This window comes from Eptesicus fuscus, chromosome 18 (genome assembly GCF_027574615.1).
Source record: "Eptesicus fuscus isolate TK198812 chromosome 18, DD_ASM_mEF_20220401, whole genome shotgun sequence".
NCBI classification, from domain to species: Eukaryota; Metazoa; Chordata; class Mammalia; order Chiroptera; family Vespertilionidae; genus Eptesicus; species Eptesicus fuscus.
The window spans coordinates 32,976,033-33,000,171 of record NC_072490.1 but is presented as its reverse complement, the minus strand read 5'-3'; the positions used below and the strand labels follow the sequence as shown (position 1 = coordinate 33,000,171).

General features: G+C 39.5%; 1 protein-coding gene across 2 annotated transcripts in view; it reads right to left on the bottom strand.

Annotated features, from left to right (window-relative positions):
* Positions 1 to 7,123: 7,123 nt before the first annotated feature.
* Positions 7,124 to 24,139, bottom strand: part of RASA2 (RAS p21 protein activator 2) — a 117,804-nt gene continuing 100,788 nt past the window's right edge. The window contains exons 18-24 of one of the 2 annotated variants that reach the window (XM_054729596.1): positions 22,630 to 22,703; positions 22,064 to 22,173; positions 13,739 to 13,821; positions 12,883 to 13,091; positions 11,850 to 11,953; positions 11,305 to 11,494; positions 7,124 to 9,624 (exon numbers count right to left, since the gene is read on the bottom strand). In XM_054729596.1, coding sequence (XP_054585571.1) covers positions 9,594 to 9,624; positions 11,305 to 11,494; positions 11,850 to 11,953; positions 12,883 to 13,091; positions 13,739 to 13,821; positions 22,064 to 22,173; positions 22,630 to 22,703 — 801 coding nt within the window. In that variant the 3' untranslated portion in view covers positions 7,124 to 9,593. The remainder of the gene's footprint in view (positions 9,625 to 11,304; positions 11,495 to 11,849; positions 11,954 to 12,882; positions 13,092 to 13,738; positions 13,822 to 22,063; positions 22,174 to 22,629; positions 22,704 to 24,139) is intronic. The other variant, XM_054729597.1, reaches the window with a different exon arrangement.

Genomic DNA, 24,139 nt, shown 5'->3' with positions numbered 1-24,139 from the left:
GACCTCGATCCTGAAAGGACACACCTGGAAAAGCTGATGAATATTGTATCTTGATCTCTCCTGAGACGGCCCCTAAACTCCCAGCCTTTAAAAAACCATCAAAATGCAGGTCCCAGGGCACACTCTCCCTGCCTGGAGCACGCCCTCGCCTCCCCGCCCCTTCTCTCCCCACAGGAGTGCATCTCCCCAACTCTAAGGGTCCCCACGGACTTGCCACCCGGAGAGCAATGAGCAGCGGCAGCTGGTCCCGGCCTAACTCCCTGAACCTGTGTCCAAGGCCCCCTTTGCTGACTTCTCAGTGAGCCAAACAGTCCCGCCTCGTCTCTCCTGCTGCTTCTTCTGTCCCCAGCTTTAATAAACGTCCTCTCATAATCACCTGGACTCACGGTGAAATCTCTCCTGCACCAAGTCAAGAACCACACACTGCAGGCCGCTGAGGCAGATCCGCTCCGGCCCAGCCCCTTTCTGGCGACAGCGGCAGCTCCCAGGAAAGGAGGGGTTTCTCTGTGGCGTTTGGGTGATGCCAGCGTGGTTCTCTCGGCACAGTGGAGATTCCTGCATGGCCTTCTCACCCCTAAGGGTCGCCTTCTCATGTCCGTGCATGACTATCCCTACCATTGACCAAAGCTCCTAGAGGAGAGAGGTCTTGGCCAGAGCCAAGGCGAGGACCTGGCGTCCCGAGGCCCTGATCTTTTAAAACGAGGTAGGTCCCTACCTCTGGCTGAGCAAAGAGGGGTCCCCATCAGAGAGAACCCCCAGGTTGAGTTGTGGTCGCGGGGCTGAAGGAGGTACCCCAGTGTTTAGGGCTCATCTCCTGAGACTGGGTGGCCTTAGAGTAATAATGATCATGTAGAGGTTCAGAACAAGCCGCCCCAAGATGTGCCCTAGCCGTAAGCAGATTATTATTATTTTTTAAAAATATATTTTATTGATTTTTTACAGAGAAGAAGAGAGAGGGATAGAGAGTTAGAAACATCGATGAGAGAGAAACATCCATCAGCTGCCTCTTGCACACCCCCCACTGGAGATGTGCCCGCAACCAAGGTACATGCCCTTGACCAGAATCGAACCCGGGACCCTTGAGTCCACAGGCTGACGCTCTATCCACTGAGCCAAACCAGTTTCAGCGTAAGCAGATTATTTTGAGCTTAAGGCAACCGAGATCCTGTGGGCTCACGAGAAACTTCTGCTTCTCCTGCCCCCTACCCCCTTAACCATCTAGAAGAATGCAAATTAGGAGCCGAGCCCACGGTAGGAGATCGCTCCAGGAGTGATGCAAACTAATAATTACTGAACAGGTGCTCTCTCTGCTTGACCCTTTGAAGCCCCAAGGTGCCTCACCTCCTCCCTAGAGCTCAGAATGTCTTCTATACCTCAGCTTCCCTTTCCATCTCTGAACCGCTCATGTATGTGGGGTCTCTGACCCTCCCACGTATGCAGGGTTCCCATACATACACATGTAATTAAATTTGGCATTCTCTCCTGCTAATCTGCCTCAAGCCTATTTGATTAGACCAGCTCAAAGGACCCCGAGGACAGAGAAATGTTTCTTCCTTCCCCACAACGGCACTTATTTAGAACATGTGTGTGCAGGAGTGTAGCACAGGGCGCGATGGCACGGACCGCAGGGGCCTACCTGTGTGGCCCTCCGAGGGGCTCAGCCATGAAGGAGCAGCGAGTCTGAGGCTGGGACAGGCCCCCTGTCGTCTTAAGATGACCGGCGAAGGGCTCCAGCGGAGAGGCTGCTACAGGAAAAGCGCTTCCTCGCCCCACCCGGGGCGGCGGGTCGAACTGGAATTGCAGGAAACTTCAGGAAAACGGGGCCTGGGCCGGAGGAAACACCCTTCGACTGTAGCTGGACACCTGAACCCCACCGCGCTCCCCACCCCCCTCGGCCAGGATGGCGGAACGAGGTAACTGAATTTGGGCACTTTTACAAATACTGCTGTACAGGATTTAAGATATGCAGGTTACATGACTTACTTCCCTACCACATTTCAGTGGTCAGTTTGTAAAGGTTTTCACATATTTTGCGATATGTCGATAAAATACTTCCAAACAGTGACTGGGTTCAAGCATTTCAAGCTCTTAACTGAACAAGTCTCTTCATTTCCTTAAGCATTTAAATAAATAACAGGTATCAACCATTTCCAAGATATAAGTAAATAGGGCATTTAATTGTGAAAGTTAGAGACTGAACGATTTCCTTCATTTTCTTGCTACAAATGTTTTTGAAATCTAGCATTTTTAGCTGTTTTAAACTAACACACACACACACACACACACACACACACACACGCATGCACACATGCACAACCCTGCCAATTGAATCCCAAAATGATCATTACACTATTATTGGTTATAGGTTTTTGTTAGGTCTGATCAAATAATTGAATCGATACCCCTTCCTCCGCTGGGAACTGACCTTTAGACCACTTCACAACCAACATTCCGTTTTGCTTAGACCACATTCCATTTGCTAAGACCATTATCCTTCCCCTCCGAACCTTCCCAGGATCTGGACCCACCCAGAGGATTCCCCACAGAAAAAGCCCGCCTAGAGTCCTTTAAAACCCCCGACTCCTGTCCCTGGGTGCTGGCACCATTTTGGGGCTCAGCCCATCTGGTTTTCCAGGTGACCTAATAAAGTTAGAATTCTTTACCACTTTTTGCTTCGTGCGTTCCTCCTTCGGCCACGCTAACAGTTTTACTTTGCTGCATGTTCCCCATAAATAACGAGGCGCTTCCTGTAAGAAACAAAGCCAGCCAGAGGAGGGGGAAGTGCCTGGATCTGTGCTCATCTTCTTTGATCACTGAAAGGGCCAATGATCACCCCAAACGTGCTCTGTGACGTTAGAATGCACTGTCAGTCCCTTCAACTCCTTATTCGAGTCCAAATAAAAACCACCCTCACAGGTCGGTGCCAGCTTTGCTGTTTTAAGGCAGCTTTTTGTCTATGAATTGTTAAAAGATAAACTGAGGCCTATTAAGACATTTGAGAGGTGATTTAAGCAAAAATCAGGCAGGCAGTGTCAAGCCAGAGTGAGTAGGAGCTCTTTGCCCAAACAAGCCAGGGAGATGTAGAGAGATGGCGCAGAAGAAAGGAAATTGGTTGGCTATAGCTTACAGCCTAGTTGGCTGGCTGTGATGGGTGGTCCTTAGCGTTTGATTTCATATCCTTGAGACATTTACAGGCTCAGATTGTGTTTTTTTGCACATCACCACGGCATTCGAGTCACCTCCTTGCTCCATTAATTTAACAACACCTTGGCAGAACGGGTGCTGGGCTCCTTTCCCACACCAGGCTGTTTCATTATTTCATTAATGACCAGGACTCTCTCGATTTCCCTAAGGATTATGGGAGGAGGATGAGAATACGGTTGTACAGGGCCTGACAGGGTCAATGCTTCTAAACTGGTCCAGAGTTGTGGCGCTTCGGAGGAGAGCTGGGACATGCTGCCAGGAAGGGCCCCCTGAAGGAACTGAATTATCTACACACAGAAACTGGGGTGAGTGGGAGGGACCCTAGGAGTGGCCTGGGTATTGAAGTCGTAGAACCCTCAGGTCACCCTGGTGCAGTCTCTAGCTTGACCATGAGCAAGTGGAGGGCAGCCTCTCAGGGCTCCTGGGTTCAGCAGAGTGCTTAGTGAAGAGCAAGGGCCCAATATCTTGTTCTTGCAGACAGGGAAACCAAAACCCAAAGGGGTTACCTGACCCAGATCATAAAGGTAATTGCTAGTGGAGTCGGGACTCTCAGCCAAGGCCTTGCTGCTCCTCCATTGGCCGCAGTATGTCATTAATTCATGGAACAGGATTGTCTTCCTCATCCAAGGGCCAGGGGCTCTGCCCCTGGAGCCATTTACAATCTAGTAAAGGAGAGATGAGAAATGTGTAAAACTAGATGAAGTATGTGCGGGCACTTACTAAGGGATTTAGATGGGCCTGGTCTCCGGGAGTCACCAACATGGACACACGCCTCCCTTGTCGCCATATGCCCTCCTTTCTTCCAGTTGCTTGGGCCACTATATCTTCTTCGACTTTCCTTCTCCCACATTCCATCTGCCAACGAGTCCTGTTGGTTCTACCATCAAATATAACCAGAGTCTAACCGGCCTCATTCCCCGCTGTGCAATCACCCGGGACCAGCCACGGCTCTCACCCCGTTAGGATGCCAGCCCACCTGGTCTCACACGTCCACCTATGCCCTCTGAGACTTCTCACATAGCAGTCAGAGCAACCCAGAAGGTAAGTGGAGCATGTCACTCTACTACTCAAAACCTTCACCTCAACCTCCTATCTGGCCACACACATCTTGCTGTTTTGAGCACACCATACATTTTTTTTTTCTGCTTAAAGAGTTTTCTCTACATATCCTCATGACTCCCTTTCCTTACTTCTTCAGATCTTGGTTCAAGTCTCTCCTTCCTAGTGAGGTCTTCCCTAACCACTTAGTTTAAAATTCCATCCCCACCTCTTCTAGTCCCGTACATAGCACTTCCGCTCTCCTTCCCCTGCTTAGCTTTGCTCCACTGTACTTATTACCGTCTGACACAATACTTGTTTAGTTTTTCTTCTTGCCCCAGAATATAACCAGCCCCAGTGATTTGGGCTGTATGCTTACGACTGACACATAATTTGGTGTCGAGTTTAGGACTGAGACTTGGGGTCGGTATTTCCCAAACTTTAAAAACAACTGTCCCACAAAAACACAAATATCTCAGGCTCCTTACTGGGAAAGGCCTCCAGGTAAAAATTAAGGTTTCACCTATACATTTGCATGAGTCAAGATTGTGTTGAGCTTTTTTGTTGTTTGAATTACAAAATTAGGTGTTGGTTTGAATTTTTAAGTGTAAAATCGTAATGTTGACTTTGACTTTTTAAACCGTAGACCTTCCCATTCCTGAGCCCGCTATCTTCTTAGGAGATGCTGATATGCCTCTCCAGGGGTCACTTACCCATCCTGCACTGAGAATCTGTCTAAAATGGTGGGTCTTTTTCTTCTTTTTTAAAAAAATCTTCACCCAAGGATATGTGTATTTTTTAAAGATTAATTTTAGAAAGAGAGGAAGAGAGAGTGTGTGAAAGAAACATTGATGTGAGAGAGAAGCATCGATCAGTTGCTCCCCGTACATGACCCCACCGGGGACGGAACCTGCAAGTGCCCTGACGGGACGATGCTCCAACCAACCAAGCCACCCGATCAGGCTTTTTTCTTTTTTTTTTTTAAAGACAGTGCAGGCAGTGTGGCCTTCTCAGTTCTGGGAGGAATTGAGGAATATGTTAAATTTGGAAAACATTCAATATTGTTCACTCTAGACAAAAGAATTCTTTCTTGATGAGCAAAAATTGTGTGTCTAAGGCTGAATTCCATGTCAAAAGTAGATCAATACAAAGGAAGTACAAAGGTTTTGATAATATGGAACAAAGGGGACCTGAAACACAAGGCAAAAAACTAAATAATAGGATTTTAGTAATTAAACAGGTTACAGCAAAAGCATGTCAAACTCAAAGGCTAACACGGGCCAAATAAACAAGGTTTAAGTTTAAGTGGGCCGCAAGAAAACAAAAGCTTGAATTTTCATAGAAACGTAGGTTTATTTCGATAGAGACAGGCTGAACACAAAGGGCTGAAATAAATGAGTCATCGTTAACTAAAATAATACATTTTAATAAAAATTAGTATTTTTTCTTGAACATTACTAGACACTGAATAACTGCACAAATTAATAAGCGTAATGCAAATAAACCTATTTTTCTTGTTCTCCGGAAGTGAAGTATTTCCTGTTGCGCACACCAAACAAGTCAGTCCAAGACTAATGACGTGGCAATCGGCTGCTAACATTCGCTGTTAGTATTAGTGGAGAGAAATGGTGCGCCTGCATGTAAGGCGAGTAAGGGAAATGAATGCAACACAATTATAGTAATCAGTCATTAGTGAATGTTGCACTGTGTTATTAATAATTATGTGTAACAGGATATTGTAAAAATTAAGTTATGACATTTTTATTAAAACGTTTCTTACATACCGTTACATTGGCTGGGCCGCAAAAATATTCGTTGTGGGCCGTAAGTTTGACACGCTTGGGTTACACCTTCTCTGCTGTTAATATAAAATGTAGGCATAAGCTTAAAAAATGGTAGCAAGTGGTATCACCAAACTAAGAAGTCAAATGCAAAATGACATGCCAAAGAATGAACCTTTTGGCCAGAAAAGACCGAACCTCAGGTGAGGATGTGGATGAGAAATCAACTCTCTAAAGACCGGTCAGTTTATTTTGAAGCATGTCATGTCTACCCAAGACAGGTTCTTCTCTAAAGGGTCAGCACCGGCCACTGGCCTGGAGTAGAAGAGAAACAGCAGAGACCAGAACACAGCAGTGCCAGGCTCTGTGTACACATAAAGGGACCCTGCTTAGCCTCAGTTCTCTCTCATTTTGGAATCATGCAATTTGGAAAGGAAACCCAACTAAAGTATGACCCCCCCTTTTCTCCAAAGAAATAGCTTGTTTACATCGTGGAGTGGAACCCTAATTCTTTAATATTTCTGACAAGTTCTATTCTAATAACATGGGCCAGTCTGAGCTGGGATCTGGTATTTCAATACAAACAAGATCCTTAGAGATTGAGAACCTTATTCATCCTCCTCATTAACCTTAACCTCTTTTGGAGTCATGCGGGCTGTTTATGAAGGTTGATTTAGAGATGCTCAGAGTGCTATTGAGGTTCTACTGGGAAGGATTCTTGCCCCTCTCCTCGGGGGTACAAGAAATTGACTGACCGGCATTTGGGGCTGTCACTCTATGTTCTCTGGACAAATCAGCAAAGTGGCATGACATGATCAAATCCCAACACCCAGAAGGATGCACTGAAAGTTGAGCTCCGTTGCAGGCTCACCTGCAGAGTGGGTGCGGCACCTGAGTCACCACAGACTATGGTGTCGACCTTTTTGAGAAGAGTAGAATGTGAGATTCTTCAAAAAGGCTAACACAGGCTGAACACTCAGCTCTAAATTATTTACCCAGACAGGAGTAAAATATATTCCTGAACACCAGGCGTGCATGGCTCCAAAGAACGACAGGGCCCTGCACGGCACACGGTAGGCCCTCAGAACAAGTCTGTTGAATGAATAACAAAAAATGACCACAGTCCATCAAACATCAGCCTGGTTAAATGCAAGAATACTGAGCCCTTTCCAAACTGCTTCGTTTTCTTAGTAACTGATGGTTCCTCACTTCCGTCATTCCCTTACTAATAAGCGAGGTACAACAAGAATTCCTAAATCAGTAAGAAAGTAAGGTCTCACAAAGAACGGACGGGCTTCTTGTAATTTATTTGAGTTATTTCCAAGCAACAGTTACAAAAGTTTTTAATTTTTATAATACTCTTGATAAGAAAATAAAATTTAAATAAAAATACATTCTCAATAATACAATATGGTTACACAAATGCACTACATTAAGTTTTGATAACTTACATTTTAAAACTGGACACTGTAAAAACCGATATTTACTAGCAACATATTAATTTCCAAGTTATAAAAATGGAAGCAAATAATATCAATCAAGGCTGGTAATTTAACTCGAGAATAAGTCCTGTATTTTTCACATCAGCAAGCACACCTGAAAAGCTCTGTTGCATTCTGTCTTTACAGTATGTACCGTTAGAACAAATTAAAGGTGCTTTTACTCTTAAAACAATCTGTTTTCTAAAACCTGGTATGAATGAGCCTTTCTGATAAATGCATGAAATTAGGCTTCAAAATCAGAGACAAAAGCCACAGCATTTGTCATGTTTTTGAATAATAAGGAAAGCCTCGTTTGACACTTAACCGTTACCTGTTGTATTATAAACATATTTCTTTGGCAAATAAAATCATTCCTTTGATAAATTATATTCCTGGGAGTGAAAACTTTGCTATTGCCCATCATCTTATTAAATGAATATTAAAACACAAGGCTGAACCAAAAACAAAACAAACAATAACAACAAAACAAGTAAGAGATCACCTCAATGTCAACTGATGGAAGTGGCTAATCTAAGAACCAGAACTGGCATTTATGGCAAGAGTAGTCTGTATTGTTCTTTTCTCTCCTTCTTGGGGTTTCCAGGTTTTTAGGGTGAAGTGAGCTGCCATATATTTTTTCAAGTGTGGAAAAGGCAGAGAAAGCAGACCAGGTAGTAAAAATCAAAGTACGCATAGGTAACGGCAGAGGAATGAGGCTCTTGGGAGCCAAACAAAAAAAGCAGTACTAGCCAGACTTACATTAATAAGTCACAGTTTTAAACCGAAACGTGTAAATACTCCAAGGTTTAAAGTACCACATTTAGAAAATGTTTCAATTTAAAAAGACAAAATAAAAGTACCGTGGTTTTTAATACTGATGAAGCAAAGTATGTCCCTCTTGACTTCAAGTTGGCAACTTGCTTCGATTGCTTATTTACAGTTACGGTTTTTAGGATAAAGGTAAATTAATAGGATAAAACAGGATTCAAACAGTTGCTTGCCCAAATTCCATTTGGCTAGCAGGCAATAAGGAAATAGCAATGAAATATAAACATTTTCAGGAAAGCACTATTTCTAGACTTAAACACCGATCATTGAACTGATCATAAGGATTAGATACCACAGAGTATCTAAAGCATAATCTGGGGCTGGGAGCCCAGATTATTAAAGTGCGCTGGGCGACTGTTCTGGAGTTGGCTCTCAACTTGGTAACAGTCACACTAGGAGAGGGCGTCCTGATGATGGCCCTTATATAACACAACATGGAATAGCAGGTGAAGTCGAGTGATTTTCCCACCACCTTCGTTCACTGTTTACTCTCTCCTTTTTCAGAAGAAATGTCCTTAGAAGTCATGTTAACCTGAACTCTCAAATCAAGAAAATGAGTACCTGATATTTAAAACAATGAAAAAAATTTAGTGGTCTCATTTTATTTCATTTGCCACCATTCATCCCAAATGTAAACAAGATGCACCCAACAGTGCATGTTCCCTGGTTCCTCCTATCTGCGTTCTGTTTACATCTTTCAACAGGCAGTTTTCTAAAGTTTCTGTCACTGCTCTGAATGTAATCTGTAAGACTAACGGACCAAAGGAAAATCTTGTATTTTTTTCTTTTCTTTTCTTTTTTTTTTGGAGGCAGAGGGTCTAGGTGAACTAAATAAATGGAAAGCTCTGAGTTATTGGCTGGGATTTTCTAGAAAAACAACACAATGTTGGCAGTATAGAGCAGGCACTAATGGTAGTGAAAAGTCCACAGAACACGAAGTGTGTTACAAAAAGAGATGGTACGGAGGAGTTCTCCTTTTGTACAAAGCTTCTTTAGGAAGATTCTTTCTATTTAAAAAAAGTTGCAGAAACATGGCTTTCGATACACAGATATGAAGGGAATCTTGGATTTCAAATTCTATAGCAATACATCAATACGGGATCCCCAAACAGTTAATTCCAATTATTAAATATTAAATACAAAGTGAATGCAGATGACACTGAAGCCAATGTTCATTCTTAAATACTATAAACAAAACATGTTGAATTGAAAAGCTCCAACAAAAATAATATTTTCCAGTTCTGAATCAAATGGTCAAACTCTAAGATGCTTTCCCACCAATTGGATTTTCCCTAGAAAAAAATAAGAGAAAATCATTTTTCAAAAGTTAAAAAAAAAAACCATTTTAAAAAGTGACAAATATCGCATAGTATCTATTATTTATAATTTTCCCTTGGTAATCTCTTATGCCAAGTCTTATTTCATTAACTCAACAAGTATTTGCTGACCACCTAACCACCTATTAAATGTCAGGCACTATTTCAGAAGCTACAGCTACAACAGTGAGCAGAATCGACAAAACCTTTTGTCCTCCTGGAGCTTACCTTATGGGATAAGGAAAATAAAATGAACAAGTAAAATATTTAGTACAAGAGGGACTGGTATTTCTTGATAGAGAAAAATAAAGCTGGAGAGGGGCATAGTGGGTATGTACAAGGGGGACCTACTAATTAAGGATGGCCGACACTGGTTAGGGCTCATATGGAAACTTCCTGGGGCTCCCAAACCACATGATACTGGGGGAAGAGAACCGACTACACTAATGTAGAAGAGACAGGATTAGGATGTTGACAATATACTGAGCCTTCGATCCAGGGAGAACATAAACATTTATATCTGTCAAACTGATTTTTATTGTTCAAAAAGCACAAATATAATTATTAACCTGCATAATTTTAAAAACACACACACCTAAAGTGATGGGGCCAGGATTCAAAGTCCCCTCACCAGACAGCTGTGTGACCTTGGGCAAGGCACTTCTCTTGCCCGAGCCTCAGTTCCTTTAGCTGGAAATGGGATTATAACAACGTTAGGCTGACGTGAGGGTCAATGAGAGTGTACCTTGTGGCACACACTTATTTGCTGGTCTAAGGACTGTCCCCTCCCTATTTACTTCTGTGTGAACAGAAAAAAGATTCCCGTGCTAGTCCGGGACAGTCCGGCAGCCTAGGGGAGACTGGGGTTAACGTTAGATAAGGTTCTTTTCTCTCAGTGATGAAACAGCTCCTTCTATCTCTGGACACTATTATATAAAGTGTGCAAAATATAAAAATGTGAGGCTCTGAACTACTGTAGCCCATCTGTGAGCACGAGGGGACAGCTGGGGACAGAAATCACCTGTTGAGGAGGCTGAGTGGCTGGATGCACTTTGATGAGAGCGCTGAGCTGGTGAGCTAAACAACTGTAGAAGTTAGGACTCAATTTGTGAGATTAAAAGATTTCTTATTGGTTAGGACTTCAACTGGGGTTTTCTGTTACTTGCTGCTAAAAACAATCTAAGTGATCTGATGTAAAGTACTGGGCACAGTACCTGGTGCTAGAATAAGCTCCTAATAAATGTTAGCTGTGTTGTTATCCACTGTAGTATCCATCTACAGCTGAGATGGATCTGAAAATCCACTATAAAGTACTCTGGCACTTTGACATCTCATTTTTATTTTTTAATTTTTTTTGGTACGTAGTATGTATAAGGCACTGGGGGGAGATACTAAGGAGGATGAGGATCAGTAAAAACAAAACAAATAACAGGCTACTGAGTATTCAATTTAATGGATAACGTTAGGATATAATATTAAAAGTAGAGATGAAGTACAGCACCAACATGAGGAAATGATACCACTGGCCAGGGAGAGTCTTACACAGAGGAAGGTTCTGAGCTGGGTCTTGAATGATGAAGGTAGGAGGCCTGCATTTCAGGTGTGAGCACAGAGCAATCTCAAACTATGTTTAAAAAGTACCTTAAAAATACTTACTTGCTCCCATATTTTGCACTACTTGATCTTTTCTTCCTATACTTTTCATGAGGTTCATCTAGCTTCTCTATGATGCTTTTTATTTGCTGAATTGTCTTAAAGGTTGTTACAGAATCCTCGATAACAAAGTTAGAATAATCATCAGGCTCTTTCTGTGGTCCTTGATACACTGCTATAGTTCCACAAGCCTCTACAAGGAGCAGCAAAATCTCTGATCAGACAACTATGTTCCATAAATGTAATTAGTAGTAGAAATAAGAACTTTTCAAGTGTCTCAACCTGGGGAGATTTCCCCTGGAAATGCACAGATAACCAAAATACATTCATTTTATTAATTATGATCCTTACATTTATGCAAAAATAGCATTTTTACTGCATGAATATCTATGAGAAATTCTCCCCCCTTTGACAGTTTGTCAACTGTCATATAAGTAGCATTTTGGTAAATATGATTATTTTCAACTTTAAGATAATGCCAAAGCAATACTTCAGGAATTGGTAATTAAGGAACGTGGTTAAATAAAAATAGTTTAATCATACATTACCTTCCATTTTCTGTAGCTTAAGTAAACTGTGGGTAAAAAGGGAATAAATTCTTTCTGTTTCTCTGTCTTCATCAATATCTATCTGGATGTCTGCAGGGACACCTCTACGGTAAAAATGAAATTAAAGACATTGGAAAAATCTCACTTTATTAACATGCCAAACACTTTCGACAGTTTGAGAATGAAAAACAAAACCACAGAATTTTGCAGAAGGAACCTAAGAAATCTAGTCACATTTGGTAATTAAATTAAACAGGGCCAACAGAGGTTTGGTTATTATTCAACTTGAATCAAAAGGAGAGGAATTTAAAAGTGAAATCATTTTCATAACCTATGCTTCATCTCAATAGTAACACATTACTTCTTAATTCAATAGCTGTTCTATACAATCAAAAAAGGGAGTGCTTAGCCCAGCCAGTGTGGCTCAGTGGCTGAGCACCGACCTATGAATCAGGGGGTCATGGTTCAATTCCCAATCAGGGCACATGCCTGGTTTGCAGTCTTGACCTCTGGTGGGGGGCATGCAGGAGGCAGCTGATCAATGATTCTCTCTCATCATTGATGTTTCTATCCCTCTCTCCCTCTCGCCCTTCCTCTCTCTGCAATCCATAAAAATATCATAAAAACATTTAAAAAAGAGAATGCTTAGCCCTTCTTCCTTGATATCTTGGCTCAAGTTTACGTGACCCTTTTTTTCCTGACTTGTGCCAGCCACTATTAATTTGAGAAGATTTTTATCACTCTAAAAAGAAACCTTTATCCATTAGCACTCTCCATCCCTCCTGCCCTCCTGCCCTATGCTATTGCTAATCTACTTTCTGTCTCTATGAATTAACCTATTCTGGACACTATATAAATATTATCATAAGGTATATAATCTTTTTGTCTGGCTTCTTTCACTTAGCATGTTTCCAAGGTTCATGTGTATTTGTAGCATATAAAAGTATGTCATTTCACTTTATGGCTGAATAATATTCCATTGTATAGATAGACCACATTTGAAACACTACTTTTTAATCAGGAAGAAACTTACGCAGTACAGGGCTTGCAGCCGAGAGCATTTTCACTGGTCTCCTGACAGCAGAGCCAGCTGCCATTTAGATATGCAGAGGGATGATAAGAGCTGAGCCTGTTCTGATTGCACCGGCTCACCCTGCAGAGTACGTCTATCCATTCATTAGCTTCTACACAATTATTTGCCTGGACATAGAGTGGTTTCTCCGTATGAATTACTTGGAACATCTTTATAGGCAATTAAGACAAAAAGTTAGTGACAGTCTAAAAACCAACACATAGTACAAAACAGAATAAGGTATATCACAGAAATATAGTTTGCTTGGCTAGATAACTGTTGCTGAAGTAGCTTATGAACTGTTACTTTTCAAGCAAGGACAATCTGAGTCACATGATACTAAACTGTTCATCACTGTATAATTTTTAGAAGCCACATATGGCCAAAGGAACGGACTATCATATAAATAGGAATAAAGGGAGGGAATTTCAGATGGAGGAAAAAGTATAAATAATGGCAAAGCAGTGGGAAATAGAGCAAAACAAGGAAATCACCTTGGTTGGATGGAGTATAATGGTATGTACTGAATGGCAGCAGAAGATAGGATTGCACAGATTGGTTGAGAATATATTACTAAAGACTTAAATGTCAAGCTGAGAAGTTTAATAGGGTAATATTGAGAAAAGTGCCATTAACTTAATAGGCTAGGCAGACTCTACCAAGGCATCAACAATAACGGACAATTTTAAGACAGTTCTAAACAGCAATTATAAAATATTAATGATTAATGGCAAACATTAAAATGACCAACCTCTGGAAAATTTTCAACTAAGTAATTATAAGCCGTTTAAAAAGCTTTAATTATTTCTGTACTTACATTTTTCTTGTTGAAAGAGCTATCTTCCAGTTTTTCCACAGCAAGAATGTTTTTCACTGGAATTGTGTAAAGTGCATCTTTGCCTAAAAAGAAAAGAAGTACAACAAAATTAAAATCATTTCCTCAGAATTACAAAGCTAAGAGGCTAATTCTGTAAGGTTTAAGTTCATCTTCTTGATGATAGGAGTATAAGTAATACAGATTTCCAAACTGCACACATATAAATATTCTTTGTTTTATGGAACAGATAACTTTTGATTGTTTTCTACAAAGTGACTTCATCTTTACTTTTTTTCAGTATAAAATTAAAACATTTGCAAGGGAAAATGTGGAAATAAATTTGATCTCTACGTAGAAAATAAAAATGTTATAATTATTTTTTATATATCTAGCATTATTTTTATTTTACTGTGAGGTCATACTCAAAAAGCATTCTTAGTTGATTAGGACAAATTCTCATAAATCTTTTATTTTTTTTATAGAAACAATTGTCCTATTTTTTTCCATATATTTTATTGATTTTTTACAGAGAGCAAGGGAGAGGGATAGTTAGAAATATCGATCAGCTGCCTCCTGCACACCCCCTACTGGGGATGTGCCCGCAACCAAGGTACATGCCCTTGACCGGAATCGAACCTGGGACCCTTCAGTCTGCAGGCCGATGCTCTATCGACTGAGCCAAAACGGTTTCATAAATCTTTTCTTAACATTCAGTATAATTTGGTAAAATGTTATAATAGTTTGTAATATTAAATGGAGACTGAAAAAGAATACTTAGCGACAGAGGCCTATTCGAAACTTGCTTAATTTTCATTCATGGAGTTATTACATGAGCAGTGAATCTGTCTATCTAGGTAAATTTTTCTGGTTTTCCAATATAATTAAGGGGTAACCCTCAAAATAATGACTTTTCATTGAAAAATTGTTCTTTACTATCACATGTTGGTTGGTCAGCTGACTAGAGCTACCAAATTTACTCTAAGAGATACAGGGAACAAAAGTAAAAATTTTATTTGGTACAGTGAATCTTTAACCCAATTTAAGAATTTGGAAATTTGAGTTTGCTAAAGAAGCTCCAGTCCTGGCTGGGATAGCTCAGTTGGTTTGGCATTATCCTGTGTACCAAAAGGTTATGGATTTGATTCCCAGTCAGGGCACAAGCCTGGGTTACAGGCTCCATCCCGGGAGGGAGGGCTGGGGTGGGGTGGGCGGGCACACTTAGGAGCCAGCCAATAGATGTTTTGCTATCACATTGATGTTTCTCTCTCCCTCTCCCTCTAAAAAAAAAAATCAATAAAAGAAGAAGCTCCATAATAATATGGCATGAAGAATATGATGCACTTCAACTTACAATTTACGTGAGAACACACTTGATCTCATATAATTATAGGAACTATAAACAAATAGGATTATGACTTTTTCTGGTCATTTTGTAATGTTGTTCTTAGAAAGTCAAAGCTTTGTTTTCTTTCCCCAAACTTTGTTTTAATGACATGTAGATTAAAGTGCTGGAGGTTAAGGCCTTTACATTTTACATTAGTCCATGTAATGTACAGCTTTTTGGTTAAAGGCAATTATTTGTTTATTTAAGGCTTTCTGTTTTAAACAGAGAGGTTAATATAGACTATTTGCTAAGCCTGGTTCCTATTATAAAATCTAAAATTTGTGTAATTCAAGCAGATGTGATATATAATTTAACCCTTCGCACTCACTTGCTTTTTTCTCGATTCCTTTATTCTAATGCTAACCGTGTCGAGTCACACTCGACATTTGAGTGCAAAAGGTTAAAAAGAAAACATAAAATCACTTAATTCAACTATTGTATTGAATGTGTACTATATACCAGACACTGTATCTCACTTGGGACTAAGCAGTAAGCAGAACATAATAGGCCCCTAATGAAGCGGACATTTACTAGTAGGTCTGGAAAGACTGACACAGAGAAATATATATTAGGTGGAGATGAATGCTATAATGAAAATTACCTGAAGTGATGTTATAGAAAGAAATTGGGAAGTTATTTTAAATTGGGTGGTTAGGGGAAACTTTTCTAAGGAAATGACATTTAACTTTAACAAATACAAATTGTAAATGCACAGGATAATAAGAAAAGACTAACAGTAGTCTCCTAAAAGCAGACAAGGTCAAATTTATGGCAGGGGAAATGGGGAGGGAGGAAACTTAGGAAAGCCACAGGCAGACTACAGGTAGCATAGAAGACATCTGCAAAAGCAGGACTGGTTAGAAGTCAGCTTTAAGCCAGAGTCAACGGACACACTCAGACACACATCAGGATGATTAGTCGGCAAGCTGCATCTGGAACAGCTGGGCCAATTGGTCCTCATCTCTCCTCCTCTCACCCGCCCCCCAAGCCTGTGCTAAGCATCAGTCAACAGAGACATATGTCCTGGGCTAAAGCAGCGAGGATGCATACTGGGCTGTAGAGCAGTGCCATGTCACAGGTAGTTGCTGGCCCTCAGGAGGGAGGAAGAGCACCCACACCAGGAAACAAGCACTAGCACCTTGACCCTCCCTCACAATCAAGGGCCGTAAGCCACTGAACACTCGAGCAGTGATCAAACTGTAAAACACAAATATGAGCAAATCACACAAAAATCACCAAGAAGATGAACAAATATGAGCAAATCACACACACAACACAAAATCACCAAAGAGATGAGGAAATCACCAAACTCTAAAGGAGAGAAACACATAGTACAACCGAGAGAGGACATCGGAGGAAACTGTGTGACAAGTTATGGGGCAGAAGACATGTCTGTGGTGCCGATCCACAGGGGGCACCACAGAGGTTACAGAGAGTTTAAAAATTTTGCAGGAAATTTCTATTTTTAGATTTGTTGAATATACAAAGTATGCACATACCCTAGAATTGCGATATTTGTTAATTTCTGGACAAATTATAAAATGGCATACATAGAGAAAGCACACTGCTCCAAGGCACATATACTGTCATGTCATCAGAGTTAATTCACAATAAATAGAATTTCAAAGTAAATTATTAAAACAGAAGACTTTACTAAGGACTCTCTAAAAAATACGTACAAATAAGACAAAGAAACTGTAAGTGAAAAAGTTAAGAGCCGCAGTGGATGGATTTAGAAGTTTCAATAGCTGTCTAATTAAAGAATTCCAGAAACAGAAGAGAAATAGTGTTCAGGAGAAAATTACCAATGAAAATGTCCAAGAGATACAGGGAGAAACCTTCAGACGAAAAGGATCCATCAAGTACTGAGCAAATAGAAGCAAAAAGGCAATACCTATACAGTTGACTGTAAAATATCAAAACTTGAAAGCTAAAGGAAGTCTTAAGTTTTTAGGAAGAAGAATCAAGATTGAGAATTAGAGGACTAACATAAAAATTCTCACCAGCAACAATGGAAACTAGCAAACCATGGAGTATTACCTTTTTAAAAATATATACATATTTTTATTGATTTCAGAGAGAAAGTGAGATAGAAACATCAATGATGAGAGAGAATCATTGATCGGCTGCCTCCTGCACGCCCCCTACTGGGGATCAAGGCCGCAACCTGGGCGTGTGCCCTTGACTGGAACCGAACCTGGGACCCTTCAGTCCCCAGGCTGACACTCTATCCACTGAGCCACCAGCTAGGACTCCATGGAGTAATATCTTAAAAGTTCTGAGGAAACATAATGTTAAATTCAGTCTATCATTTAAGAGCAAGGGTAAAATAAACACTTTTAAAAAAATATGCAAGGACTCAGACAATTTATCAGCCATAAAGCTTATCTGAAATAATTCCTGCAAAATAAACAATGAATCCAGAAAAGAGAAGTATGTTATATAAGAAATATATAACATTTCTGAGCAGGGTGGGATGGGAGGATCCTGCCTTTTTCTCTCACTCTTGATATCTGATCCTCTAGCAAATCCTGTGAGTACTATCTTCAAAACAGACCTGGGATATGATCCATTTTTACCACCTCCATTGTTACCAACTGGTCCCCTTCCCCCACTGTGTTACTGCAACAGCCCCTTAACTGGTCTCCTTGACCCCTGCATTCTACTCTTCTCACAGCACTCCACATGACATGAGTGATTAACCCCATTAAAATGTTATTCCTCTGCTTAAAACTCTCCAATGTCTTTCCATCTTGGAGTAAAAGTCTTCCAATGGTCCACAAAGCCCTATAAAGTCTAACTTCTCCATGATCTCTTGACATCCGTTTCTATGATTACCCCTTGCTCTTTTCCTTTTCCTTAGCCACAAGAGCTTTCTCATGTTTCTTGAATACTCCAGGTAAGCTTCTGTTTCAGGGCATTTGTACTGGCTGCCGTTAGTTACGTCTGCATTATTACTACCCCAAATATCCACATGGCACATTCCCTCATCATCATTAGGTCTCTGCTGAAATTTCACTTTTTTGGGACATTTAAAAAATTTTTAATATCGAAACTCTACTCAATAAGCCCATCATCCTATGTCCCCCTTCCTCTTTTTTCCATCTCATTTATAATCACCCAGTATACGACATACTTTCTTTTTAAATCCTCCCCCAAGGACATGCTGCAAAGAAAGAGAGAGAGATCGGCTGCCTTCCATACTGCCCTGACTGGGAATTGAACTGGCAACCTTTCGGTGCACAGGTACATACTTTTTTGTATGTATTGTCTATTACTACTAAACAGTAACATCCACAAGGGCAAGGGTTTTGGTATGTTTTATTCACTACTGTGTTCTGCAAGTCTAGAACAGTGTGAAGATTAAAAAAAAAAAAAGTAGGTGAAAATCAAGTCAACCCAAATGTTTTGAGATTTCTGTTTAAAGCTTCATGGAAATTTCTTTTATACTGTCCACAAGCTATATGAGCTAGAACATTTGCTATCACATGGAAGTTGTATAGGCTGTATGTATGTATCTGAATATGTCAGGTCTTCCAAAAGTAGATAATATCTAATCAAATTTGGAGAACACAGGATAAAATTTCAGAGATTAATTTGTTAATAATCTATTATTAGCATGCTTGGTGAACAGTTTAGAAGCCTAGAGCGGTGGTTCTTAAAATAATTCAGATGATAACATATCTAGAAGATATGGCCTTTTTTGAAAAACACCATTTATTAAAAACATTTACTAATGCATTAATGAAGGTAGTAAAACATGGCCCTAACCACCAAGGATTTTAAAGACTAGGGGAAGAGAGAAAAGTAAGGACCACTTATGTAACAGAAGTTATCACTAAAGCCTTAAAGAAACACAGTAAATAGCTCAACTGGGGGGCTGGAGGCTTATAAATGACTTCTGTAAGGAGCGAACATTGGATTTGATGCTCAAGGACAGCAAATCACACAGGTGAGGAAAAGGGGATTTCTGGGTAGAGCATATGCAAAAGCACAAATGTAAAAGAGTACAAGTTAAAGAACTGCAAGAGTAGTCTGGTGAAGCGACATAGGAGGAATGCCAAAGGAGAGGCTGGGTGAGACAGGAAGAGGCTCCCTAGGTCCCGCACCCAACGAGGACTTCCACGTGTAGATGACTGCATCACAATATGGCAATATAAAACCATAATCCAAGCACACAGGCCCATAAAAAATTGTCAATGTAAGCATGACTGGTAACTGATCGAGTGACCCATAATATTCATTTGCCACACATTAATTTAGTTGTATTGAAGGTTTGTTGCTTACTATTGCTTGTTAGTAATTCTCTAAGCAGGCACCAAATTTTTAATAACTTGAGAAATACCCTTAAAAATGAGAAAATTCTATTAATTTCTTTCCCAATAATTTGGGAAAAGGCTACATTGTTTGATTTTAAGTGGCAGAAAAATTCAGAATACTAGTTTCCAGTAAGAGGACAGAGTGAGACTCAATGATTCAGAGCTACGTTATAGGAAATTTGGGAGGCACTCTTTCAGACACCAAAGTCACGTATTAAGTGCAGCAAAAGATTTAACTAGCAGCCGTGGCTATCCAGAAAGCAGCAAGGAAACAGGAAGTAAACAAAACATCTGCTTAACAACCAAACAGAGAATCCAAAGCCCATGTATTTTATTTATAGAGGAAATTCCTGAAGTCTTTCATCGAAGACTTTTAATCTTATGCATAATTTTAACAAACACAGAACCTGTATCCTCATTCCTAGTATATTAGCAGTAAAAAATGGAGGTGGGTGATGGAGGTGGACGTGAGATGTTGAGATGTTACGTTATGGTTCACTGACAGCACAAGAAATTAAGTGACAGCCTAAACATAAAGAGAATAGAGAAAAATCATATAAAGCAAACACAGGAACACAAAAAGCGACAGCAGTCCAAGGCATTTAGCTGGGGAGTAAACAGCTGCACACACCCATAGCAGCCCTGAAAACATCACTAAATCAGAGCATTATATAGTAATTAATATTATCAATGACAGACCCAAGTCATCCAGAAAACGTTAACTTACGTTCAATGAACTCTTTTTTAGAAGGCAGGAAAGCATGTAATACATTTTGGAAAAATCCATCAAAATAGTTAAAGCAACAAACATGGATGCTTAAAATTGTAGCCTTTGGTAAACTTCATATAATAGAGCTTACTCCTCCACTGTCATTCCAATATGTTAAATTTCTTAACGCCTGAAAACAATGTAATTTCTAATGTGTCTATTTTATACCTAGAACAGCCTAATCACTTTACACAATTTTATGCTAAGATCACTGGGTAGGACAGAGGTTCTTGAGAACTGTGAATAGACTTTGGTCTATGAATTCCCTGAAATTACATGCAAAGTTTTGTGTCTAGTTTGTATGTGCATTTATCTAGAGGGAAGGGTCCAAAGCTATCATCTGATTCTTAAAGTCTAAAACCAAAAAAGACTTTACAATACTGGCTTGGATTAGAAAATAATTTAAATGAGAAAAAAAAAAATAGCTAATTTACTCATGGAGAACGACTCACCTTAAATTTTATTTCAATGTACTGTTACTATAAACATAATTGGCACATTGTGACAACTATTTTAAGAATGCTGCTATGTATGTGAGAACATATATATAGGAATCAACATAAACTATAACTCCTAAATTCCTTGAAGTATGCTTAGCATAAAAAATGCTGTCTGGAAGGGCAAGTATGTAGTCTATTGATCTTCAGTCATATTTATATGCCATAAAAATTATCTGGATGCCTAAAAATAAAATGCACTTGGTTTCTTATGTCTTACTAATATATTTGGACATATATAGTCTTCTGGCTAGGCCATTCAAAGAAATTATGAAACAAAACATTTTTCTTCCCCATTTCCTCTGTAAAACATACTAAATGATGCTCATGGGATGCTGAACGCTTGTTTGCTAGGCAACTATCTATTAAGCCTGTATTTTCCTGTTCTATTGGTTCAGCTTTTTTGTTTACCAAGTCTGTTGGGTTTGTTCCCAAAACTATTTATGCCATTTTCCATGTTGTAATTATAATTTACTGAAATATATTTAAAGTGTCTGTCCCCTACTAACAGATTTACTATTTATTTGAAAATTAGGCAAGTGCTTTGAAAAGCTTCAAAAAAAGGAAAGCATACCTACACAAATAAGGTTGATTTATATGGGATTGAGCCGGCTGTAAAAGATTAGGGTGACTATCCTGAAAATCTAAAAGAACTTATATGCATATATGCATAACCCATGGACACAGACAGTAGTGTGGTGAAGGCCTAAGATGGGAGGGGGGATGTCAATGGGGAAAAAAGAGGGGACAGATGTAATACTTTCAACAATAAAGATAATTTAAAAAAAAAAGTATTCTGTACTTGGATTACTTTTCAAGTATTTAAGTTCTAGCTCCAATTTGGAGAAATCAACCTGAAAACTGATGCATTAGAGGTATATTTGCACAAGAAAGACAAAGGGGAAATTCAATCTATGGAACCATATTCAAAGAAAAGATCTTTGAATCAGTCTAGAATGAATCTGATGTTTACAGGAATCACTACCTATGGTATAACTGTGAGAATTTTTGATTGACATTAACCAGCAAACCACTGAAATAGTCTCATTTATTAGATACTTATTCTAACCAATTTGGCTCTGAGAGTTAAAGAAACTTTCAAGTTCTAAGAGGTCTTAATGTTGTTTCTTGATTATAAAAGCATGGATTTTTTAAAAATAGAGCATGTGAGAGAAAAATATAATTTACATGGTGTTACTTGTCAAACATTTATTGCATTCTGAGTGTGTGTGCGTCACGGTAAGAAACGATACACTATAGTACTAGTGAAAAGGTTCACTAGAGGCACATTAAGCAGCAAAAAGAAACCTTTACTGAGAACCAGGAAAAGACCCCACAATAAAGCATAAACACAACTACCTGGCTGTTTGTGGTAGGTGAGCTCTCTGCTTGTTAAGCAGAACCACCGTTTCTTGAAATTCTTTTTTCCAATCCGAGTTCTTCCCTGAGCTCTTTTATACATCTCACTGCCAAAACAACAGATGTAAACATTTAGTTACAAATATTAAAAGTTAATCCAAAACAAAAAAACTGTCCTTTCATTTTAAACGATATTTATAACTGTGCCATCCAGAACTAAAAGGGCCAAATGAGTGATTTCTCCCCTTAACTTTGAATGATAATAATACTTTAAGACTGAATAGTATTGTTACTTTTCCAAAATAGTAACTCTAATTTGCTTAATACCCACAATCTTATTATATTTGCAAAACAATTCTAGGACTCCATAGACAAGGAGTCATGCCCATCTGACAAAGTTTATAGGACAGTGGGTGACTTACCTGATGGATGTTACTTAGGCAGTTGTAGCACAGAAACCAGCCCCCCTCCCCCCGATTTCCTCACTCCCAGACCCATGCCTTTTGTACTTAATTAACGTCTATACTAAAATGTGACTTTAATGTCTAATTTCATTGAATTACCCTTCTTTCAGGTGCACAGGCTCACTTGTACCACTGGACTCTTTAGTTTCAGTAGATGAAATTTCATCCAAGAACTAAATGGGCAAATAGGCAAATATTACACTTTGTGATATGATACATCAAATTCAGCTTATTTTAAATGTCACTCATAATATTGTAAAGTTCTTCAATATTAAGAAATATACATAATTATAATTTATAAAGCAAAACACATAATTAATTGTAGAGTAATTAATAAATGATATTCTAAAAGGTTATTCTTAAGTTATTTAAAAACCAGAATAAGCCCTAGCTAGTTTGGCTCAGTGGCTAGAACGCTGGCCTGTGGACTGAAGGGTCCCAGGTTCAATTCCCATCAAGGGCTTGTACCTCAGTTGCAGGCTCCTCCCTGGCCTGGGCTCTGGTGAGGGCATGTGCAGGAGGCAACCAATTGATGTGTTTCTCTCACATCAATGTTTCTGTCTTTCCCTCTCTCTTCCACTCTCCCTAAAAATCAATGGAGAAATATCTTCAGGTGAGAATTTAAAAAATAAATAAATAAATAAAAACCAGAATATATTTCCCTGTAGAAAGAATTCAATATATAATCTCTTAACTGTAATTCTGATATCTCTAAAGCTCTGACTACAACGAGTTTTTTATTTTTTTTGTTTTACTTCTGATTTACAAACTCATTTGGGGGTATAACTTAACCTGGACTGGGGTAAGGCTATTTATAATCTGTATTTATCTACTTAGTGTGAATATTCATACTTTGTGCTATATAAATATTTATGTGTTTGATATCAATGGTGCAACCCCAGACCCCACTGGGGGTAGGGGTACTATATAAAATATAGCATATCCCATACACAAAAATAAACTCAAAATGGATAAGGACTTAAACATAAGACAGGAAACCACAAAAATATGAGAGGAATCTAAAGGCAGCAAAATCTCAGACATATGTCGAAGCAATTTCTTCACCGATATAATGCCTTGGGCAATGGAAACTAAAGAGAAAACAAACAAATGGGACTATATCAAAATAAAAAGCTTCTGCACAGCAAAAGAAACCATCAACAAAACAACAAGAAAGCCCACTGCATGGGAGAACATATTTGCCAATGTTATCACCAATAAGGGTTTAATCTCCAACATTTACAGGGAACTCAAACATCTTACCAAAAGGAAGATAAACAACCAAATAAAAAAATGGGCAATGGACCTACCAGTAAATAGATACTGTTTGAAAGAGGACTTAGGAAAAGCCAAGAGACATTTGAAAACATGCTCAAAGTCACTAATTATCCGAGAGATGCAAATAAAAACGACAATGCAGTACCATCTCACACCTGTCAGAATGGCTATCATCAACAAATCAACAAATGACAAGTGCTAGCGAGGATGCGGAGAAAAAGGAACCCTGGTGCACTGCTGGTGGGAATGCAGACTGGTGCAGCCACTGTGGAGAACAGTATGGAGTTCACTCAAAAAACTAAAAATGGAACTCCCATTTGACCCAGTGATT